The following is an 18,555-nucleotide window of genomic DNA, read 5'->3' as shown; positions in this document are numbered from 1 at the left end:
GAGGTCCGGCGGCCTTGCTGCGGGCTCCTCCTGGGGCTGAGGTTGCGCCTGTGCCCGTGGGGGGAAGGGGAGGCTTCGCACTTGCCGCCCCTGGGCCGGCCGAGGGCTCCCCGGTGGCCTTTCCGGGAGCTCCTGGCGCTTGCTGCGAGCAGGGGTGGGGAGCGCCGGTGCCCCGCGCCCCGCTTAGCCCAGATCTCCTCCCCTCGCCTTGCGTGCCCGGGGAGCGGTGGTGTTGCGTTCTCCTTTCCTGGGAGCTTTTTCTGGCAGCTGAACGAAACTCTTACCATGCCGGTCTGTCTTCCGGGTTGTCTGTAGGCTGTGTGCAGGTAAATGAAGAGTTATTAATGAGCTCGGCTCTGCTACGAGCCTTGAGAAGCAGTGAAGTGAGCATTAGCAGACTTGGAGATGAGTTTCTGCAGTCTTGGAGAGGGCAGGGATGACTGAGAGTTAATGTCGTTGAAACTGTAACCTCACCTCTAACTGTTCGGAACTTCATTCATTTAAAAAAAAGTACTTTCCCCTTTCCTGTTCCTCCCAACCAGAAAATGCTTGGTACTTGAACTGCTTTGGTTTTTAAGGAGAAAAGCTTGTACAGACAACTTTTAGGAAGGAGGCAGCATTAGCCAATCAACAGGACCCAGTGCTCAAGTGGGAAGGAGAGGCGCATGTCCTTAAGCTGGTGACGCTTAAGCCACTAATTCTTAATGAGTTGAGGATACCGGTGAAGTTGCACTTCATTAAACAGTTGTGGCACCTCTTAATTCTGGTATACAGACAATTTTAGAGAAAGTCTACATCTTCTTGGAAAGGGCAGAAGGTAAGGAAATAACTACTACTGAGAAGGTTGTGATGGCTCTGGCAATAAAAGCAAACTTCAAATACCAGTACCGATATCACTGTTGGGTTTTTACATCCAGCACAAACTCAAGAATGATTAAAACCTCTGTTCTGTGAACCAAAGTGTTCATAGCTGCTGCTGATGCCATAACTGTACTTAACAGCCTGCTCACTTTTGTGTTCTGTAGTAGGATGTAGAACTGGATTGTGTTCAAATGTGGAAGACAGAAAAATCAAATTACTCTGATTTTAATCCCTCTTGCAATCTTCTTATGCAAGTTAAAGGTTCCTTCTGTTCATCCTGTCCTACAGCTCTTGTGGGTATACAGTGCCAGTTATGACTTCTCTGAATTGTTGTAGCAGTCGTCTGCTGCTCTGTGAAGTGCTATCTTTCTGAGCAGTTCCTGTGTGAAGGTGAAAGTTGTGTTGGTGTTTAGAAGTGGTTCAGGACGTGGAGGTTGACTTTTGCCCTTGGCAGTTCCCGGTTCCGTAGCTGCCTTTTTCTGTAGGTTTGTAATATGTTAATTACATAATTGGGGAGAAATGACTTTCTGTAGTTCTGATGGAAATTCCATGTCTTGAGGATGGGGGGGCGAGGCGAACATTGATTTAGGAGATTTTTGTTACAGTTGGGATCAGAGACTGCTTTTAAGGTAGAAATAGTGATAGAAATGCTTTATATGCTTTATAAGGAATTGTGTATGTTTTTCAGCTCTCTGTAGAGTCCAAATTGAAATGAATGGATCATAATGGCCTGTCTATTGCTGAATCGTGTGGAACAATCAGCTGATTATGTAAAACAGTGTCATAAATTGTGATCCTTTTAAAGTGGTTCTGGACTTTTATTCTTGTTTAAAAGCTGATGTGTACTTGGCCTGTCAGTTTAACTTCTTGCTGTGTGGTAGAAGCTGGAAAAGCTACTCTGCTGTGGTAGGGAGGACTTAAAATCTTGTATTAATCATGATGAAAACAGAGGGGAAATGTATTTTATCCAGCAATAAAATTACTGCATGCTGGTTCTTTCATAGTTAAAGAAATACAAGAGGAGAATTTGCTCTGCACAGTGCAGGAGGCTTAGGATGACAGAAGTCTGTCTTTTACCCTGGTCATTCTCAGACCAGCAAATAATATAACCTGTTCTAAGTCCTAAAATAGAAGAAAAAAAAAAAGTGAAAGGAAAACCAATCCTGCTTGTGGACTAGAATAGCTATGGTGATTTATGACAGTTAATGCAGCAGGGGAAACTACCTTAAAATGAAGCTTGACCAAGAAATGCCTGCCCTCTACCACTTTTCTGCAGAATCTATGAGATTTGCTCTTTCCAAGTAGGTTACTACTTGGCAGTTAATCCTGTGGTTTTAAGTGGAGTTTGAGATTTCTAAATTTGTTGGTTTAGTAATGATTCAGTTTAAAATGAACAGTTCGTATAAACTTAGCAATGCAAACTGGTTTTGTAGAGTGAAGATTGAGTGGGTTTTCTGAAAGGGATTGTTGACTCCTTATACCGTATAAGAAGTTGCTCAACTTCTGTATAGCTATTTCCATTAAATTTCAACATCACAAAATTAGGAGCTTGTCTTTCTGTCTTGTAGTGTTGCTTGGAACTGGAGCAACCAAGAAAGGTTCTCTAGAGGCAGGCTCCAAACACTGGCACACAGGAATAACCTAAAACATTGCTTTTATAGGTCTCTTAATGGAATGGTAGAGAATCCCAAAACTTATTTGACAGGATGAGTGCAACTTCTATTTTTTTTTTTTTTTAATTCCAAATCTGGGTTCCTAGGCTGAAACAGAAGCTAGTGGAAATATTTATGTTAGAAACTTGTGCTGTCCTTGTCCTGCTTTTTTGCCTTGATAAAGAGAACATCTCTTCGATGGGGTTGTTGGTACAGTTCATCTTTTGGTAGGAATTATTTATGTGAAGTTTTTGGATGTGAGTAGTAAGTTAGCGTGGTTCAAGGGTTTGTTTGCCTCTTAAAAACTGGCAGAAGTTAGTGTGCTCCCTTTTCAGTTGGTGCAATTGAAGCTTGGCGCATAAAACTTAAAGCAGGTGAGCCAGAAGCCAAATCTGGCTTCTGTCAAGCAGGCTGTAAAGGTGCTGAAGTAATAATGTCTTAAAGTTACTGCAAAGTCAGAGTGCCGTCCATCAGAGCCCTTGGAAACAGTCAAAACTAAACTTGCTTGAATTTGAGATTCCAATAGTGCTTAACTAATCAATGTGGTAGTCAGCTGTAGCTTTGAGAGTTTGGTGGTGAGAGGCAAGTTAACACTTAAGTACTAAATTTTGCTTGACCTCTGGCCTCAGCCATGTCTCATTTCACAATTAAAAAAGCCCCATTTGCCTAGCAGAAGATGTGGAGTAGGTATTCCCAGCTAAAAGTGGAGAAAACGGTGTAGCATGAATTGAGCAGTATTTTACATTTAATTACGCCTGCAGGAAACATGTATGTAACTTATGTTTCAGGATTAACTGTAAAGTCTGTTATTTTTTTCTCTTAAGTACTCAGTTTAGAAAATGTAAGATAATTATGTGGTGTTTGCAGTTTTGCTCATCTTACCTTCCGCATTACATTGGTCTTGATACTATTGAGCTAGTTTGTTGTCATTTGGTCACCCTTTAGCCAATATATTGGCTTTTTATACTGTGGAGGAAGGATCTTGCTTTTCTGAACTTAGTGTTGCTTTTTGCTCTTGGTCTACCATAAATCTTGTTTTTTCGTGGATGAGTGGTCCACGTGCAGTAAATTTAGCGGCCACCCCTGAAGTTCTGTAAAATAGAACTCTATTCCACCATATTTTAGATTCCTAGTGCTTTCCTCCCCCTTCCTACAATTACTGTATTTTATGTGAACTCTAATTTGAAGAAGGCAGCCCTGTTTTTCTGCCATACCTTATTAAAAAAAAAAAAAGCACTATGTATATCCTTGATTACTGTTCATTGACTTTGTGTCAGTGAAAACCTCTTTCTCCGAAAAAGGGGGGGGGGTACTTCCTGCTTTTTTGTACAGCTGGACTATTAAATCTCTATTGTCCTTGTGGCTGCTATAGTGGCAATCTTGCAGAATTCATGCTATGATTACTGAAATTATCTGAAGAAAAAAAATAACAGTGCAGAAGTTAAAGGAGTTATATTAGTTATGTTGTAACTTACTGAGCTTTTTACGCTTCTGGCTGCTTCCCTGCTGATTAACGTACCAGGTATATCTTGTGTATTGTGTCTGGAAGGATCACAGCACCAATAAGAGGCACCAGTGGAAGCAGAAGTGAAAGGGAGTTGTATTTAGAGTGAGTTCTTTCTCTTTGTACCTCAGATGGCCATAGTTCTTGCTTACACTTTCAGTTGAGGCTGTAGTGGAATGCTTGGGGAAAATACAAATCTCAGTATTTCTCTTAACTTTTCTGTTTGTGTTATCATTAGAAGAAAAGTAACTGAATGATAATTGAACGGGTCAAACTAATTTTTAGAGAATAAAGTAAGTATTTGGGCTCTCTTAGTATGAATTCTGACTACTTAGTCAGAGCATTGTTTATTGACATTTAATAGGTTTTTAGATGCACTTTATGTTTCTTCTGGAATGAATATTTAACTTCTGCATTTTTCAGAAGAAATCGGTTCACTCGGAAGATCCATTTAATGATGAACAACGTGAGCGGCATGAAGTAGAAATGCTAGCCAAGAAGTTCGAGGCAAAATACGTGAGTTACTGTACCTGTATGAAAATATACGAATATTTAATGGTGATAACTTATGATGCTGTAGAGATGCTAACATCAGTTTTTTTCCCTGAATAGGGTTGCTAATGTAGTGTCAAATGACTTCTGTACATTTCAGAGCTGAGTCATTATATTTCATTTAAGCAGCTTGAAGCTGCTACAGGCTTATTAGACAGGTCTGCTAAATAGATTTGTCTATAGGATGTTATAGCTTGTGAAGCTATTCTTGGAAAAGCTTCCTATATAAATACAACTGAGTAATAGATGCAGGTCGATATTCATGATAAATACCATGCCGGAGGAAGGAATTTTTATGTAATGCTGCTGTGCGCTATTGAACAGCTCTTCTGTTTGGGCTAAATACTGATGAATCTTGATGAATTTCTGACTAGTTTGTAATGCTTCCATAGGAAGTTATTGCTGAGTGAGTTTATCTTGGAGCTGCCAGCTGCCGAAAGATACTCTGCTGACTCCTGAAAGTGTAGCGTGAATGACTTGAACAACACTAGGCAGTAACATAAAGAGGCTTTCACTAATAAACAAAGGTAGAAATCAGAAAATGTTGGCTAAAACCACACCCAAACAGGTCTTTAAGAATTCATCTGGGAAGGGTTGGGTGATTAATTCTGAGCTGGCAATCAAAACTCATCATCATGCTTGGGCATGTTGATATTCTGGATTACTAATAGAGCACCTCAATAATAAAGAAGGGAAACAAGAGCAGTCATTTGTATCTTTTGCTATTAATATACATATTAAAATCTTTATTGTCTGATTTATTCGGATTTTTTTTTCTGGCAAAGGCAGATTTTGCTGAGTTCCCAGTCTATGCATTCTGTAGAAGTAATTACTATTTCGGGGCGTGTTAGCTGTCATACATAACAAAAGAAACCCTTAAACTGAAAAGAATAATTTTCCATCTTTTGGAGGGATCAACGGAACCCAATATACCCAGTGAATTGAGAAGGCAGTTCCAGAACACTGTTTGCTTTTCATTTGAATGATAAATTATTTTTTGAATGTGAGAGAAAAATGTTTCAACTGTACTTTTCTAGAAAATACATTTCCATAATACAAGTTCAGGATTTTAGAATGTCCTGAAACAAGTTGCCTAACTACAGCAGATGAAAGTAACTGTAGAGCATGTTAAAGGAATATATGTAGGAGGGAGTGGTAGTGGAAGCAATCTAATTTTACATATATGTTTATGCATACATCAAAGCTAAACATGTACATTTATGGACAAAACATGGTGTTATTAGACTTAGGAAAACTTGAGTTCAATGCTCAGTAGTCATAAAAAGGGGCAAATAGATACTTTAACTATTAGAAAGCAGTAGGTAACAAAATCCATCATTTTACAACAGTTTAAATTCATGGTGCACTTGTATCTTAATTACTATTTGCACTTCTCATTTCTTGCCTTTCTCTCTTTCTCTGCCATACCCCCAGCTCCACAAAATTCCTGGAAGGGGAACATCTTCTATATAAAGAACAACTTATTAGTTTAGGGCCACTAAGGATGGAGGGTGGCAAGGGATTAATAGTTCTTGTGTTAGATATTCCCTGTCCTTTCTCTCTTCCAATATGAGAACCATCAGTCTCTGCTTACCATCCTTGCTCAGAGGAATTGCATCTCTGTACACTGGCCCAGTACAATTGCTCATGTACTGACAACATCCAGCCATCTTCTGATTCTTGCAGTGAGACGTTTGCTCCTTAGCTTAAGCTAGAGCAGGGTTCCCATGAAGTAGATACCCGTGTTCTTCTGTTTAACAGTATTTTAGTGTAAAAGTGATCACTTCAATGAGAAAGTAGTAGAGGTTTTTTTCAGATTTGCAGGAAGCACTGTATCCTCCTTAAACTAATTAGGTATTACTTACCTATACCCATTTAAAATGGAGTAAAATAATCTTTCTAATCGTGGCACGTGTGGCAGTACTTCTGAAAAATTCGATGTGTGAAGAGCAGTCTTCCTTGAACACTTTTTACTTGTTTTCAGATAAATTCCTGTACTCATAATTAAATCAGTACAGTATTGGATATATCTTAGAGATACCAAGAAAAAGCTGATGAATAAATATAATTTTGTAAAAGAAGATCCATAAAGTTAATGTACAATTTGTTTACTTGATTATTCAGAACTTGTGCAGCAATTGCAAAAGTTTTAAACACCGGCATAAAAATCTGTTCCAAATGGTTCCCATTTTCATTTTTTTTGATTACTGTTATTTTCTAGACAAAATCAAACACCCTGCATTGTAAAAACATGGTATTGAATCTTAGACAATATTGTACATAATGTAAGAATTTTTATTTGATCAAACCAAAGGTCTGTCTAATGGGTGGTAGCATAGTTCCCTGACACTAGTAGAATGTCATACTTGAAAGTGTAACAGTTAGTGTGCATTGATATTACTTCATTGTGCCTGTCTAGCAATCTGTGGCTTAATTTCTCCCAAAGCCACAAATCTGTGTGCTTAACTACCCTTCGTGTAGCTTTCTGCCATGAATTTGCCAGATCGTTTTGAGTTCACTGAATTTCAGTGTTCCATGGCACTGAGTGCCATGATGATTATGACTTATGAAAACTTACTTTGTGTTTAATTTGATGAATTCTCTGGGCGCTCCATAGCTTCTGTATTGTAAGAAACAGTGAAATATTTGCTGTTCTTCTGCATGCTGCATGTGATTCTGATGCTATCGTCTAAATTTGGTCCTGTCATTCCCCAGCTGAAGTGTCTTAACATTCTGTTATTGCACAGAAGCAGGTTTTTTACCTTTAAACATCCTTGTTGGCTTACTGTTCCCTTTTTTTGTTCTAATTTCTTTTTTTAAATTAAAGGATATTAATGGTAGGATGCCCTGATTTATCAGTGATATAATGATGACTTCTGGTTTTGTTCTCCATTTCTTATTTTCATAAGTCCCAGTTCTTTTCTTTTTTGACCACTCTTGATTGTTGGGCAAATGTCATAGAGTTGTGTGTAATAACTACACTGCTTCCTGAGCAGTGTTAACACCTTGGGAGCACGCTGTATTTCGTCTTGTTTGCGTTGTACTTCCTCTGTGTGAGTTACCTTGATTTTATTGATAGTGAATTCAGTTGATGACTTACCATACTAAGTTCAGAGCAACTGTGAGGTCTTTCAGTGATTCTTCAGTTGTCTTATTTACTATTGTCAGTAATTTCTGTCATGTCACATCTCTTCCCCCCTCCCCCCTGCCAAACTGTTAGCCCTCTCTGTTGCTTCTAAAGAGGAATGAATACACGTTCCTTGGCAATTTCACTGATTACTTTCTTTGCCAAAATGAAATATTTATTCCTACCCTTTCTTTCCTAGCCTTAAACCAGACATTAATTTGACTGGACCATCCTTCTTATCCCATGATAGTTTCTTGTCTTTAAAGATCTTTGGACCATTTTTAAAGCATTTGAAGTACTGCTTCCTTCTACCAAAATTCTTTCCTGCTCTGGAATATATATTCTTGTGCCTGCTGGTTCTATTCTTTGTAACTTCTATTAACTTGGCCAATACAGAGATCAGGTTTACTGGTTAATAGACTGTGCTGTGGCCCTTGAAAGATTCTTCCAAAATTGGCATTGTATTTGCCACCTTCTAGTCCTGTTGGGCAAATGTTGTTTAAACACTAGGTTACATGCTACAATTAATTTGTTGAATTCATATTTGAGTTTTCTGAATATGTGCATGAGTCCTATTTGCAGCCTCAGGAACTAGACATCTTAATTTGTTTTGGTATCATGACTGCTTATGTTCTGGGACAGAACTCTTTTGAGAAAGGTGAAAAGCTTCAGTGGTAAAACTTCCCTGAACCTGCTGCACAGTAAACACTGATGCAGCTAATCCCTTCAGTTCTTCTGGTGTGGTCTTGCATCCTTAACACCTTGATCATATGGACTTTCAATACAGTTCCTTAAACATAACTGGGTAGAACCAGGCCTGAAGAAAATTCTCTAGCTATACATACAACGGTTCAGATATTTGCATATGTCTGAATACAGGTTACTATTCTAATCCTGCTTTTATTCATTCAGCTCTTATGAGACTTTTTTGTTACTAACTTTGTTCCATATCTGCACTATTTTTGTTATGAATAACAGGCAGTCAGAATGTATTGAGAATTTTTAAATTTTTTTTAATGCCCATACACTGAAATCATAGAATTGTAGAATAGCCATTGCTGCAAAAAAATTTTGGACTCTCAAACAAGGATGTTGATGGTTACTTGGGCTTAGCAAGAAATGTGGTACAGAGGTGGATTGCATTACACATTGGTGAGATCAGTAGAGGTAAAGTATAGTTAATATAGAATTCTTCAGACAGCCTGCTGGCGCCTCAGAATCATGAGAATCACATAAGCTTTTGCACTGGAGTTTAGACAGAATTCTGAAGTGCTACCTTTATTTTTCTAAGATTTTTTTTTTTCTTCTCTCATCCAAACTATTTTTTTAAAAAGAAAAAAAAATTACTGCATGTTTTGGGAACATGCAGTCATTCGGATGTTTTACCAGATGTCTGTAAGGGATGATAGGACTAATAGGAAAAGTTAGGAATACATAGCTTGGAAATCTGAGGCTTGACTATAGTTTGGAAATGGGAATTAAAAATGGAACTCACTTTTGAGGTTTTTCTCCTAGAACTATTGCATTTATTTAATTATACTTGAGAGATTCCTGTTTGCTTGCAAGAGCACATGCTTTACTTAGTTAGAAACTTGAATTCTTGCAAAATATTGTTAAAAAAGAGGTGTTCAGATGCTTACACTTCTCATAAAAGAGCAAGGATGAAACCTCCTTTGAACAATGTCTGCATACTCATTAGTAACAAGTGGGTTGTGATATTTGGCTGTCAAAACTGAAGAGACTTATTCTAAACATGCTTAGAACTGTAGAGTACAGGCAGAGAAGCTTCAGGAGCAAGTCTTGAATTCATGGAAGATCACTGGTTACCATTTAAGTGAAGGTGATGCCTTTTGGAGAATTTAATCTTTTAACGCTTTTTTTTAATTGACAATTTCGGCAATATATGGGAGTCAGAAAATTATGCCTTTTAGCCAAAGCAGATTCCCATTTGTATAACTGTAAGTTTAGATGCCCCGAATGTTTGAGCTGGGTTTGAGATTTTACTTGAATTGATTTAACAATAAAACTTTCACATGAGAAGAGTACTTACAGGTTAAAATGAAGTGTACTGTCTCCTGGAGGTAAGTGACCCCACTGTCTGTCATGCAGCTTCTGGCTTTAAGTTACTCAAATAACAATTTCATGTCCAGTCCTATCAACTGAGGAGATGGCTTTTATGTTTCAAAGGATTTTATCTTAATATGTTTTTCTTTAATTATGTCCTATGAATGCTGTAACTTCTTGAAAACTCATAGGCACCATATATGCAAGCACCAGATCAATATTTTTGTCTTTTGACTTAGGCTTCGCTTTTCTGTAGAGAAGCAATCAGTCTTGTGTGGGGAAACACTTAATTGAATGCTGGGCTATCAGTATTTTATTTTGTTATGACTCTGTTACATACTGGAAAACTTAGCATGTTCTAAATTATCCCAGTCCTATCACTAACTGTCCTATCATTACATTTTAAAGACAGAGAACAGTGAAACATCTCTAAATAGGAGATGTTAGGAAGATCTCAGTCATACAGAAACCAGGTGGCTAGTGAATACCTTTCAGGGATGATTCTGGTGAGACTATAGTAAAGCATATTTGCCAGAACTCCTTCCTATGTGAAGTTTTTATTGGTCATCTAGACCATCTTCAAGGAAGCATCCAAGAAAGCAAAACTGCTAATTCCCTGAATGACCATCCATCCAATGCCTTATGTTTTGTAGACTTTAGTACGTTGTTTCCCTGTTTCCCAAATAATGTAATGCTTGCTTTCTTTGCAGGGTGGAAAGCCCCACAAACATCGGAAGGATCGCCTGCAGGATCTAATTGATATAGGTTATGGTTATGATGAAACGGACCCTTTCATTGATAATTCTGAAGCGGTAAGTAAGCCTCATCAAAGCAGCAAGAGGAAATAGGACAATGCTTTAGTTTTTTGATAAAAAAGAAAGGTAAGGGAAAATACTTTGTGCCCATGTATAACTGGTATGGATCCAAAGGACATACTACTTCAGGAATCCAACAAGCGATTGTATTTGTAGTCTCATTCAGATATCATTATGTACTGCAAAAATTAAAAAAGCTATTGCTATACCACATAATTTTCCAGCTTTAGAAATTAAATTATTTTTATTTGTGCCCTTCATTTACTGTGGACTGAAATTACACTGTGTCTGTTTAGTTTCTTGTCCTGGCTATCTGGATTATTAGTGAATTACTGGTGTCAGATTTCCTGCATTAGATCAGGAAGCTATTCTGCTCTTAAAAACTAATAAGGCTAGGATGGTTATTCTAAACATTCACTGCATATGTCCGAAAGATTTGAGATAAAACAGCTTAGTTAAATAGCAGGATATTACAGCTTATTTTGTCTGAATAGTTTTCAGGAATGAAAACGCATCTCGAGATAAAAGAAAAAGGTATTAGTTAGGAGCAGGCAGTATCAGGGATGTCAGGAGGTTTATAAGGAGGCATTTGTAGATATCTTCGAGGCGATATGTGAAATTAGGAAAATGAGGAAAAAGCTTGGAAGAGAGAGTGGATCATATTAAAGCTTGGAGACCACCTATAATTCTCCTTTATTAGATCTCAGGAAGAACTAGGTGTACTGTTTAGTCAAGTAAAAATGAACAAAAACACCCAACAAAAACCACCTGACACTTTAGCCAGCCTTCAGTTTTCTCCACTACTGAGTGACACTGGACAAAGCAGCAACAATCTGCTGCTCTGCAGAGGAAGGAGCTAAAAGTCTTGAGTGGGCGAGGAAAGATGATAAAAAGGAGTTGTGAGAAAGCACAGAAGTGAAGTGTATTGCTTAACATACATCATGTTGAGCCTCCATTTGAATGTGGTGGTAGATCTAGGAAATTATAAAACTTTGTAAAGAGCTTCTGTGAACACTTGGGTGTGAGGTTTCTAGCATATGGATGTTGCAGTGAATATCGTTCTTAAGAACTGTGTGAAGTGCACACAAGGTGTGCTGCAGAACTGATACCTTCTTGAGCAGAAGTAGTGCAGCTGTTAACCACAGTAGATAGCAGGCTGAGCTCATCTGTGTGTGGTGTTAGCTTTTGAAGTAGGTCTGAAGGCATGCGAAAAGTGAGTTTGCTGTAGTTGCTTATTCTAGCTTGTATTAATTTGCCCTTTTTCTTGGTCTAGATTAAAATTTTAGTTGAACTTGCCAATATTAAGCTGTCGTATTGTTTTCCCTCAACTTTTGGTTGTGCTGCTGGAACAATATTGGGGTCTAAGCCTTGGTATGTCCTTTCCAAAGGTCAAGTTCTGATACTCAGCTCAGTAAGAACAGATGTGCTTCACTCCTCCTGAGAAATGACTTGAGCCTATAGCCTTCTCTGGTTTCTTGCTGTTGCTTAAGTTAACCATCCCCAGTTTTGAAATTTTATGATACAGGACACAAGCTGTATCTTGTGGGTTTTTTTCTGGATTTATTGTGACCTACCACAGATCTGATGTGTGATTTGGATAATTTTCAGGGCTCGTAGTAGGGTCTCACTATCAAAGATGTACGTGAGTCTAGCAGAGTTGAACACTCACTGGTATATTAGTACTTTTCATACTGTGCCTCCTTCTAGTGCTGTTCTTGTTACCAGCAGCAGATCCGTTAGATTTGCAGGAGCATTTACTTCTGATATCTCTTGCTAGACTCTTTGCAGGAACATACAAAAGGCAGTTGTTAGAGGACCAGATGGTTGCATCATGTGGTAGCTGTGGAAGCTACTGGGGAGAATGGTGTATTCTCTAAAGATTGCTCTCCTGAACAAATCATTATGCCTTGTGTCTGCGTTACAAATACAGACTAGTGAGAGGCCATCTCTGTTTCACTTTTATCCCCATTTCTATATAGAAAAGAAGAAAAAAAAAATGCACTGTGCGCCAGCTGCAGTCTAAGTTGCTGTTGCAGAGTAGCGTAGGAGTTAAGTTTAACAAAACCTCTCACTCCATCTCAGATGCAAATGGGAAGTGTTCAGAAAAAAAATCTACATGTCTGGTTTGCTCATCTTATGTGTGGCCAGCTATTAAATCACCATGTACCCTGACAAATGTCAGAGCCAGGCCCAGCCTGGACTGACTTACTGTTGGAAGATATACTTTCTTACACATAAAAAGCTATAATATCCTGGGCACAAGCGCTTGAAAAATGAGTATGAGTGCTTCTTGAATTGCTGCGGGATTGGTGTCCTGTTGTCTCCGTCTGTATCCCAGAAAAAAAATAATTGAAAGCTTCCTTAGAATTTTAGTCCTTTTTTTGTCACAGGTGTGAAAGACATACTGAGCTCTTTGGCACCAAAGCAGATTTATTCCATAGCTTCAGAGATACTTCCCTTCTAAAACGAGATTCTGAGGTAATGCCATGAAATATTATTCAAGAAATAAAAGCAATAAAAATCCAAACCTGTTTTTAGCAGGCCTTGTAATTGAGTTAAGGAATTCTGCTTCCTTTGGATCCATTTGAGCAATTTTGTACATGTAACATAGATGCATATATAACAAATAGCATATGTAACACAGCATTTGGGTCCAACAAGGGTCCAGGAAGGCGATTGTTCTGCTTGTTTTCTTGAAGGCAGGGATCAGGATCAAGTGCAGGGGATCTGCGAATAGCATGATTCTCAGGTAATGGAATTTAATGGGGCTGGAGTACAGACAGGTATAGGACATGCTTTTCTGGAGGAAGGTTCTTAGAAAGTGCTGATAGAAGGGAGCTCCTCCTGAGCAAAAAGACTTTTTTTTGTCAGACTCCTCAAAGGGCATTGGTACCTGCCCTGATGAAGCAGGGTAAATTTTGGGCTGCTAGTAGGCTAGATTTCTCTTGTTTATCTTCTGTGAAAATTAAAACCATGTGTTAGATTCTTACAGATTTGCTTTCATTGCTTACTCTGGAAAAAAATCAGTACTTTCCTACAGTGTAATAAGGACTTTAGCAGCATGGCTGTGTTAAGACCATCAAAGTCCTTGTGGCTACTGAACACAAAAGTAAAGGCTCTTCTGTTCAGTGGATTCAGACGTGAAGCCAACTAAAGAATATTGGAGAGGGGTTCTTGAGTATGTATTACCCTACGTGACACAGTCAATTCCTACCTCCTATCTTCCTTCAGACTTGTCTCCTCTTAGAAGTATAAGTACATAGTTACTGGTAGCTGTTTGCTTTGGATGTATCTGGTATATATGCTTCTCAGTTTTTTACTTTGCTATGCTCCTTGGAAAATTTTTAGCTGGTACTGTTTGGAAGAAGTGGCTTTTCCTCTCTGAATGCAATTGCAGGCAAGCAGGAATTCTGTGCTTCAGTCTATACAGTGGATGTTTCTGGGTTGAGCGTTTTGACTGTAGTCAGTGGGTTGTGAACTCTTCATTCCAGAAGAAAATGTAAATCAAGACCATCTTGCTATTGTTTCTAACTGCTGTTTAGTCTGATGGCAAGCCCTAATCTTTGCTTATCTTAATGGACCTCTGTGGTAGTAATACATATAATGTTCATAACCTGCAAAGAAAGCTGTCTCTCCTTAGTGTTCAACATCCACTGCTCTGATGTTGAAAATAGGTTTTGCTATAGTGTAAGCTGCCCAGAATTACATTCTTTGTGGAATGGTATTCCTGTAGATTTCTGCTTCCTCTCTATTCTTCCTGCATGCATACATAGGCATACATGTGCATATCAGCCTGGTTTGGCTGGGCTACTTGCTGTTGGGATGACCTCTAAATACTCAGTTGGTTGAATACCTTCTTGACAATGTAAGCTTTATATAGAGATTCCAGGGGAATACAGTGCTCTCTGAGCTTTTGGCTATTTAATACAGAACAAGGATCTGGAGTAATGTATGGTGCTTAGTGAAAAAGTATGCAATTTTCTCTTACTCAAAGGTAATGAGACTTGCACATCCAAAACAGACCAGCTAGCACCTTCCCCTGTGTTGGATAGATGAATGCAGAGGAAGAGCCAACCACCTAGCAATCTGTAAGAAGTGCAAGCTGTTTGAAGCAGTGATACCAGGTAGCCACACTGACAGGAACTGAAGCAAAACATGAATGCCATGAGTGATGAGAAGCATGCAGTTCAGTACTTCGGACACCCAGTACTGACATGCTGTATGTCAATATTTAACCCAGTCTACTATATTCATGGCTCCACAGCAGCCTTCTAAACATTGGTGTAAGAGGCCTGTGCTGCTGGCTAGAGAAAACTAGCCTACCAATGGTTTTTTATACACGGAAAGTTTCTCCAAAACAGGTACTTCAAAAGGAAAAACTTATTTTTCTTTAGCTACATCTTGCATCCACAGCTCAGACTGTCTTAAGACAGCCTTTCAAGGATTTTATGTTGATTCTAGTAATTCTGATCACAGTAAGAGAGTTGCTCTTTCTATCTGGGTTCCCTAGAATACTTTCCATAATTTAAGGGCTTAGTCTTTGCAAAAATTCTGTGTCGTGATACACAACTTTCATGTGTTTCCAGGATAAATTTGGTTTACTTCATCTTCTAATCTCCAGGTTTATTAAAGGTGTGATAGATCTGATGGATTGCCAGTAAGAGCATCTTGCTCAAGACTTGAATGTCTGAGATGCTTTTTCCCAGTGACAATGGTACCTATTTGGGGAATAGCAGAGCTCAATGTGCTGATGGTAATTTTTACCTTTTTTGTGGGGTTCTGGGCCAGATGTTGTTTTAAGCCAACTTGATGTTGTGCTCTCATCCTTTCTACTCCAAGGAGCTTGTTTTGTGCATAGCTATAGAGAGCAGTGTTGTTGCTTGAGAAAGAGAAATGTCTCTTAAAAAACAAAACAGAAAAACCTATCAACCCGCCAGTGTTATAGGCGTACACAGAAAAATGCTATATAGGATCCATTATTAAACATACTTTCACATTGGATTGTGAGATAAATTTAACATTGCTGCATTTTTCATGTGGAAAAAGCTGCCTTTGTAGGCCTCTATCACAAACCTCATCCACACTGAATAAGTGAGGGTGCATTAAAGCTTTATTTTTTTTTAAGAGATTCACTTACTAGCTGTTTCATTGGCTATGGATTTGTGTGTTTATATTACTGGTCTGTCTTCCTTGTTCGTTGTCACTTTGCCCAGTCTTGGAAGTAGTGTGGTTGGGGAATAGTGCTCACTTAGCTGAGTGCACCATGTCACCTTTAATAAAAGATGTCTTGCATGTTTCCCAGGTGTCTTCAGGGTAGATCTGCCAGTTGCACCTGACATGTCATATGCATTCTACTGAATACAAGGGCAAATTTCAATTAGGAGAGTCTTTCTTTGCTTTTTATCCCTCCTCACACCAAGATAAAAGTGTAAACAAACAAATAAAGCAAATACTGTTCTGCTTAATGCAAAACAGACATGTTTAAACTATATACCCAGCAGTCCTTTAGTACAAGAACCATTATGGCTAGAGGCACAAAGGTTGTTGAATTTGCAGAACAAGTCTGATGTTTGTTAAAGCAACAGTAACATTGTCTTGCTTCTTCTGCAAAATATCATATCCTTTTTTGGGAAGGAATAAATAAAGTACTTTCTAAAATAATTTTTTTTAATCCTGTGTTCTGGCCTAGGTTTCAACCAGGTAGTTTAGGACTGCTCATGTATTTAATGACCTCAGTGGGACAGCTGGGAAACTGAAAACTCAGTGTTTGTATAGCTGCTTGAAAAAAACCTGAGACTTATCTGGCCTTTGTAGTACCATTGTTTATATTTGTGTACATAAAAAATGTAGGAGTAAGAAATAGTTAAGAAATAATAAGTGTAGCAACTTCTTGCTTTTTGCTAAATTTAATTTGTTAAGAGCACAAAATCACTTTTCAAATAATCTGAACTAGTAGAGGGGTAGATCATGGCCTAGGATCAAGTATTCTTCATGAGTAGATGAATATGTTAAGCGTTTTCAAAAAAATATATAAACAATATGATTATTAATGTAATAAAAGGGGGGTTTAGTATGCTAAAATAACATCTTTGATAAGAGCATCTGTCTGAAGTGTCATATATGGTAAGTCTGCTCTTCATGGTAAATAAATGGAAAAGGAAAGCATACCTTTTTTTCTACAGGATAATTCTGTACCATGAAACCTGGAGAGGTTAAGTAATATGTTGCATATTTATTTGTAATAAAACCACTGAACTATATTTTCAGTGTGGGTCAGAGCTCCATCTCAAAAAGAATTGAGTTGAACAGATAAAGGTGGTCACATATTTTATAACTTAGACTGAAATATTTTCAAGGCGATAAGAATGTCATCTCATTGCACTGAAGGTCACTTAAGCAATAGCCTGACTGGTGACTGGTGGAAGGGTATAAAAGATGGTAGTCATGGTGAGAACAAAACGGGGCGGGGGGAGAGAGAGAGGGAGAGAGAGGTACTTCTCTCAAGGTGCTTTGGTAGGTTGATGGATTACAATATCCTGACTACTAAACCAGGATTCTCCTATCCTATCCTAGTCTAGACTACCCTGAGCCAGGTATTATATTTTTATTTAATAGTCTGTTATGTTTTTTTCTGCTGTGCTTTGCCAGCTGTCCTTTGCTCCAGGATTAAAACAAACAAACAAAAAAAACCCCCAAAACCCAACAACATGCCTATGCATTGTGGAAGAGTAACCTTCTTTACCATAGGAAAGCTCTTTCTGCTTGTTTGTTGATGTTGTCTTTGATTAGAAGAGCAATGTATTGTTCTCCCTTGACCTTGTTCAGGATTTCATTGTATATTCTATTATGCTATTTTTCAAAAGATAGCTCTGTTTCTTTGTTTGACAACTTATCTTTAAAGGATGGTAAAGCCAAAGACTGCATTTCAGTTCTTTGTATCTTTAAGAAGCATAGAGGTCAATCAACTATATTTGAAGTATGTAGTGAACTGTATGGGTATTCAGTCCATTTGACTGCAGCAACCGTATTCAACATAACTTCAGGAGCTTGACTTTATTCAGAGAGCTAATGATGATCAAAAAATAAACAGCTCCCCCCCACCCCCAGCTGGTTAGAGACATCTCAAGAATAAACTGAACAATGAACAAAAATGATCCCACCTTATCTTTTATCTAAATAATACCAGTTTCACAACAAATAATGTACAAGCTACATTTCTTAAACATTTGGACATGTTTGCAGCAAATCTCTCTTCCAGAACTTAATACAGACGTGTTAAAATGCCTTTTCACATATATACTTGTCCTGATTTTTGTCCCTTTTCTTTTATAACATAGGTTGTTCTCTGGAAAGGAGCTGAATGAGGAGGATAATGTTCAAAATAGCTGAGGATCATGATCAAAATATCTGAACACAAGAATAGACAATATATTAATATAAGATACTGCTATGTACTGTGGGTCTGGATTTCAGAACTACATTGGTAGAATCACAGAATGGCAAGGGTTGGAAGGGACCTCGGGAGATCATCTAGTCCAACCCCCCTGCTAAAGCAGGCTCTCCTAGAGCATTCTACACAGGACTTCATCCAGGCGGGCTTTGAATATCTCCAGAGAAGGAGACTCCACAACCTCCCTGGGCAGCCTGTTCCAGTGCTCTGTCACCCTCAGAGTAAAGAAGTTTTTCCTCATATTCAACTGAAACCTCTTACGTTTCAGTTTGCACCCATTGCCCCTAGTCCTGTCGCTGGACACCACTGCAAACAGACTGCTTCCATCCTCGTGACTTCCGCCCTTAAGATATTTGTATGTGTTGATAAGGTCCCCTCTCAGTCTTCTCTTCTTCAGGCTGAACAAGCCCAACTCTCTCAGCCTTTCCTTGTAGGGGAGGTGCTCCAGTCCCTTTATCATCCTAGTTGCCCTCCTCTGGACTCTTTCTAGGAGTTCCTCATCTTTCTTGAACTGGGGAGCCCAGAACTGG

The 18,555-nt window shown here is 38.5% G+C and overlaps 1 protein-coding gene across 1 annotated transcript in view; it reads left to right on the top strand.

Annotated features, from left to right (window-relative positions):
- UBN2 (ubinuclein 2) overlaps nt 1-18,555 on the top strand; it is a 55,594-nt gene that overhangs the window by 2,124 nt on the left and 34,915 nt on the right. The window contains exons 2-4 of the mRNA XM_035903204.1: nt 4-326; nt 4,441-4,533; nt 10,471-10,572. Of these exons, the coding sequence (XP_035759097.1) occupies nt 4-326; nt 4,441-4,533; nt 10,471-10,572 (518 nt within the window). The remainder of the gene's footprint in view (nt 1-3; nt 327-4,440; nt 4,534-10,470; nt 10,573-18,555) is intronic.

The sequence above is a fragment of the Egretta garzetta genome, unplaced genomic scaffold (assembly GCF_000687185.1).
Source record: "Egretta garzetta isolate BGI_Z169 unplaced genomic scaffold, ASM68718v1 scaffold51, whole genome shotgun sequence".
Lineage (NCBI taxonomy): Eukaryota > Metazoa > Chordata > Aves > Pelecaniformes > Ardeidae > Egretta > Egretta garzetta.
This window is presented reverse-complemented; position numbering and strand designations above follow the sequence as displayed.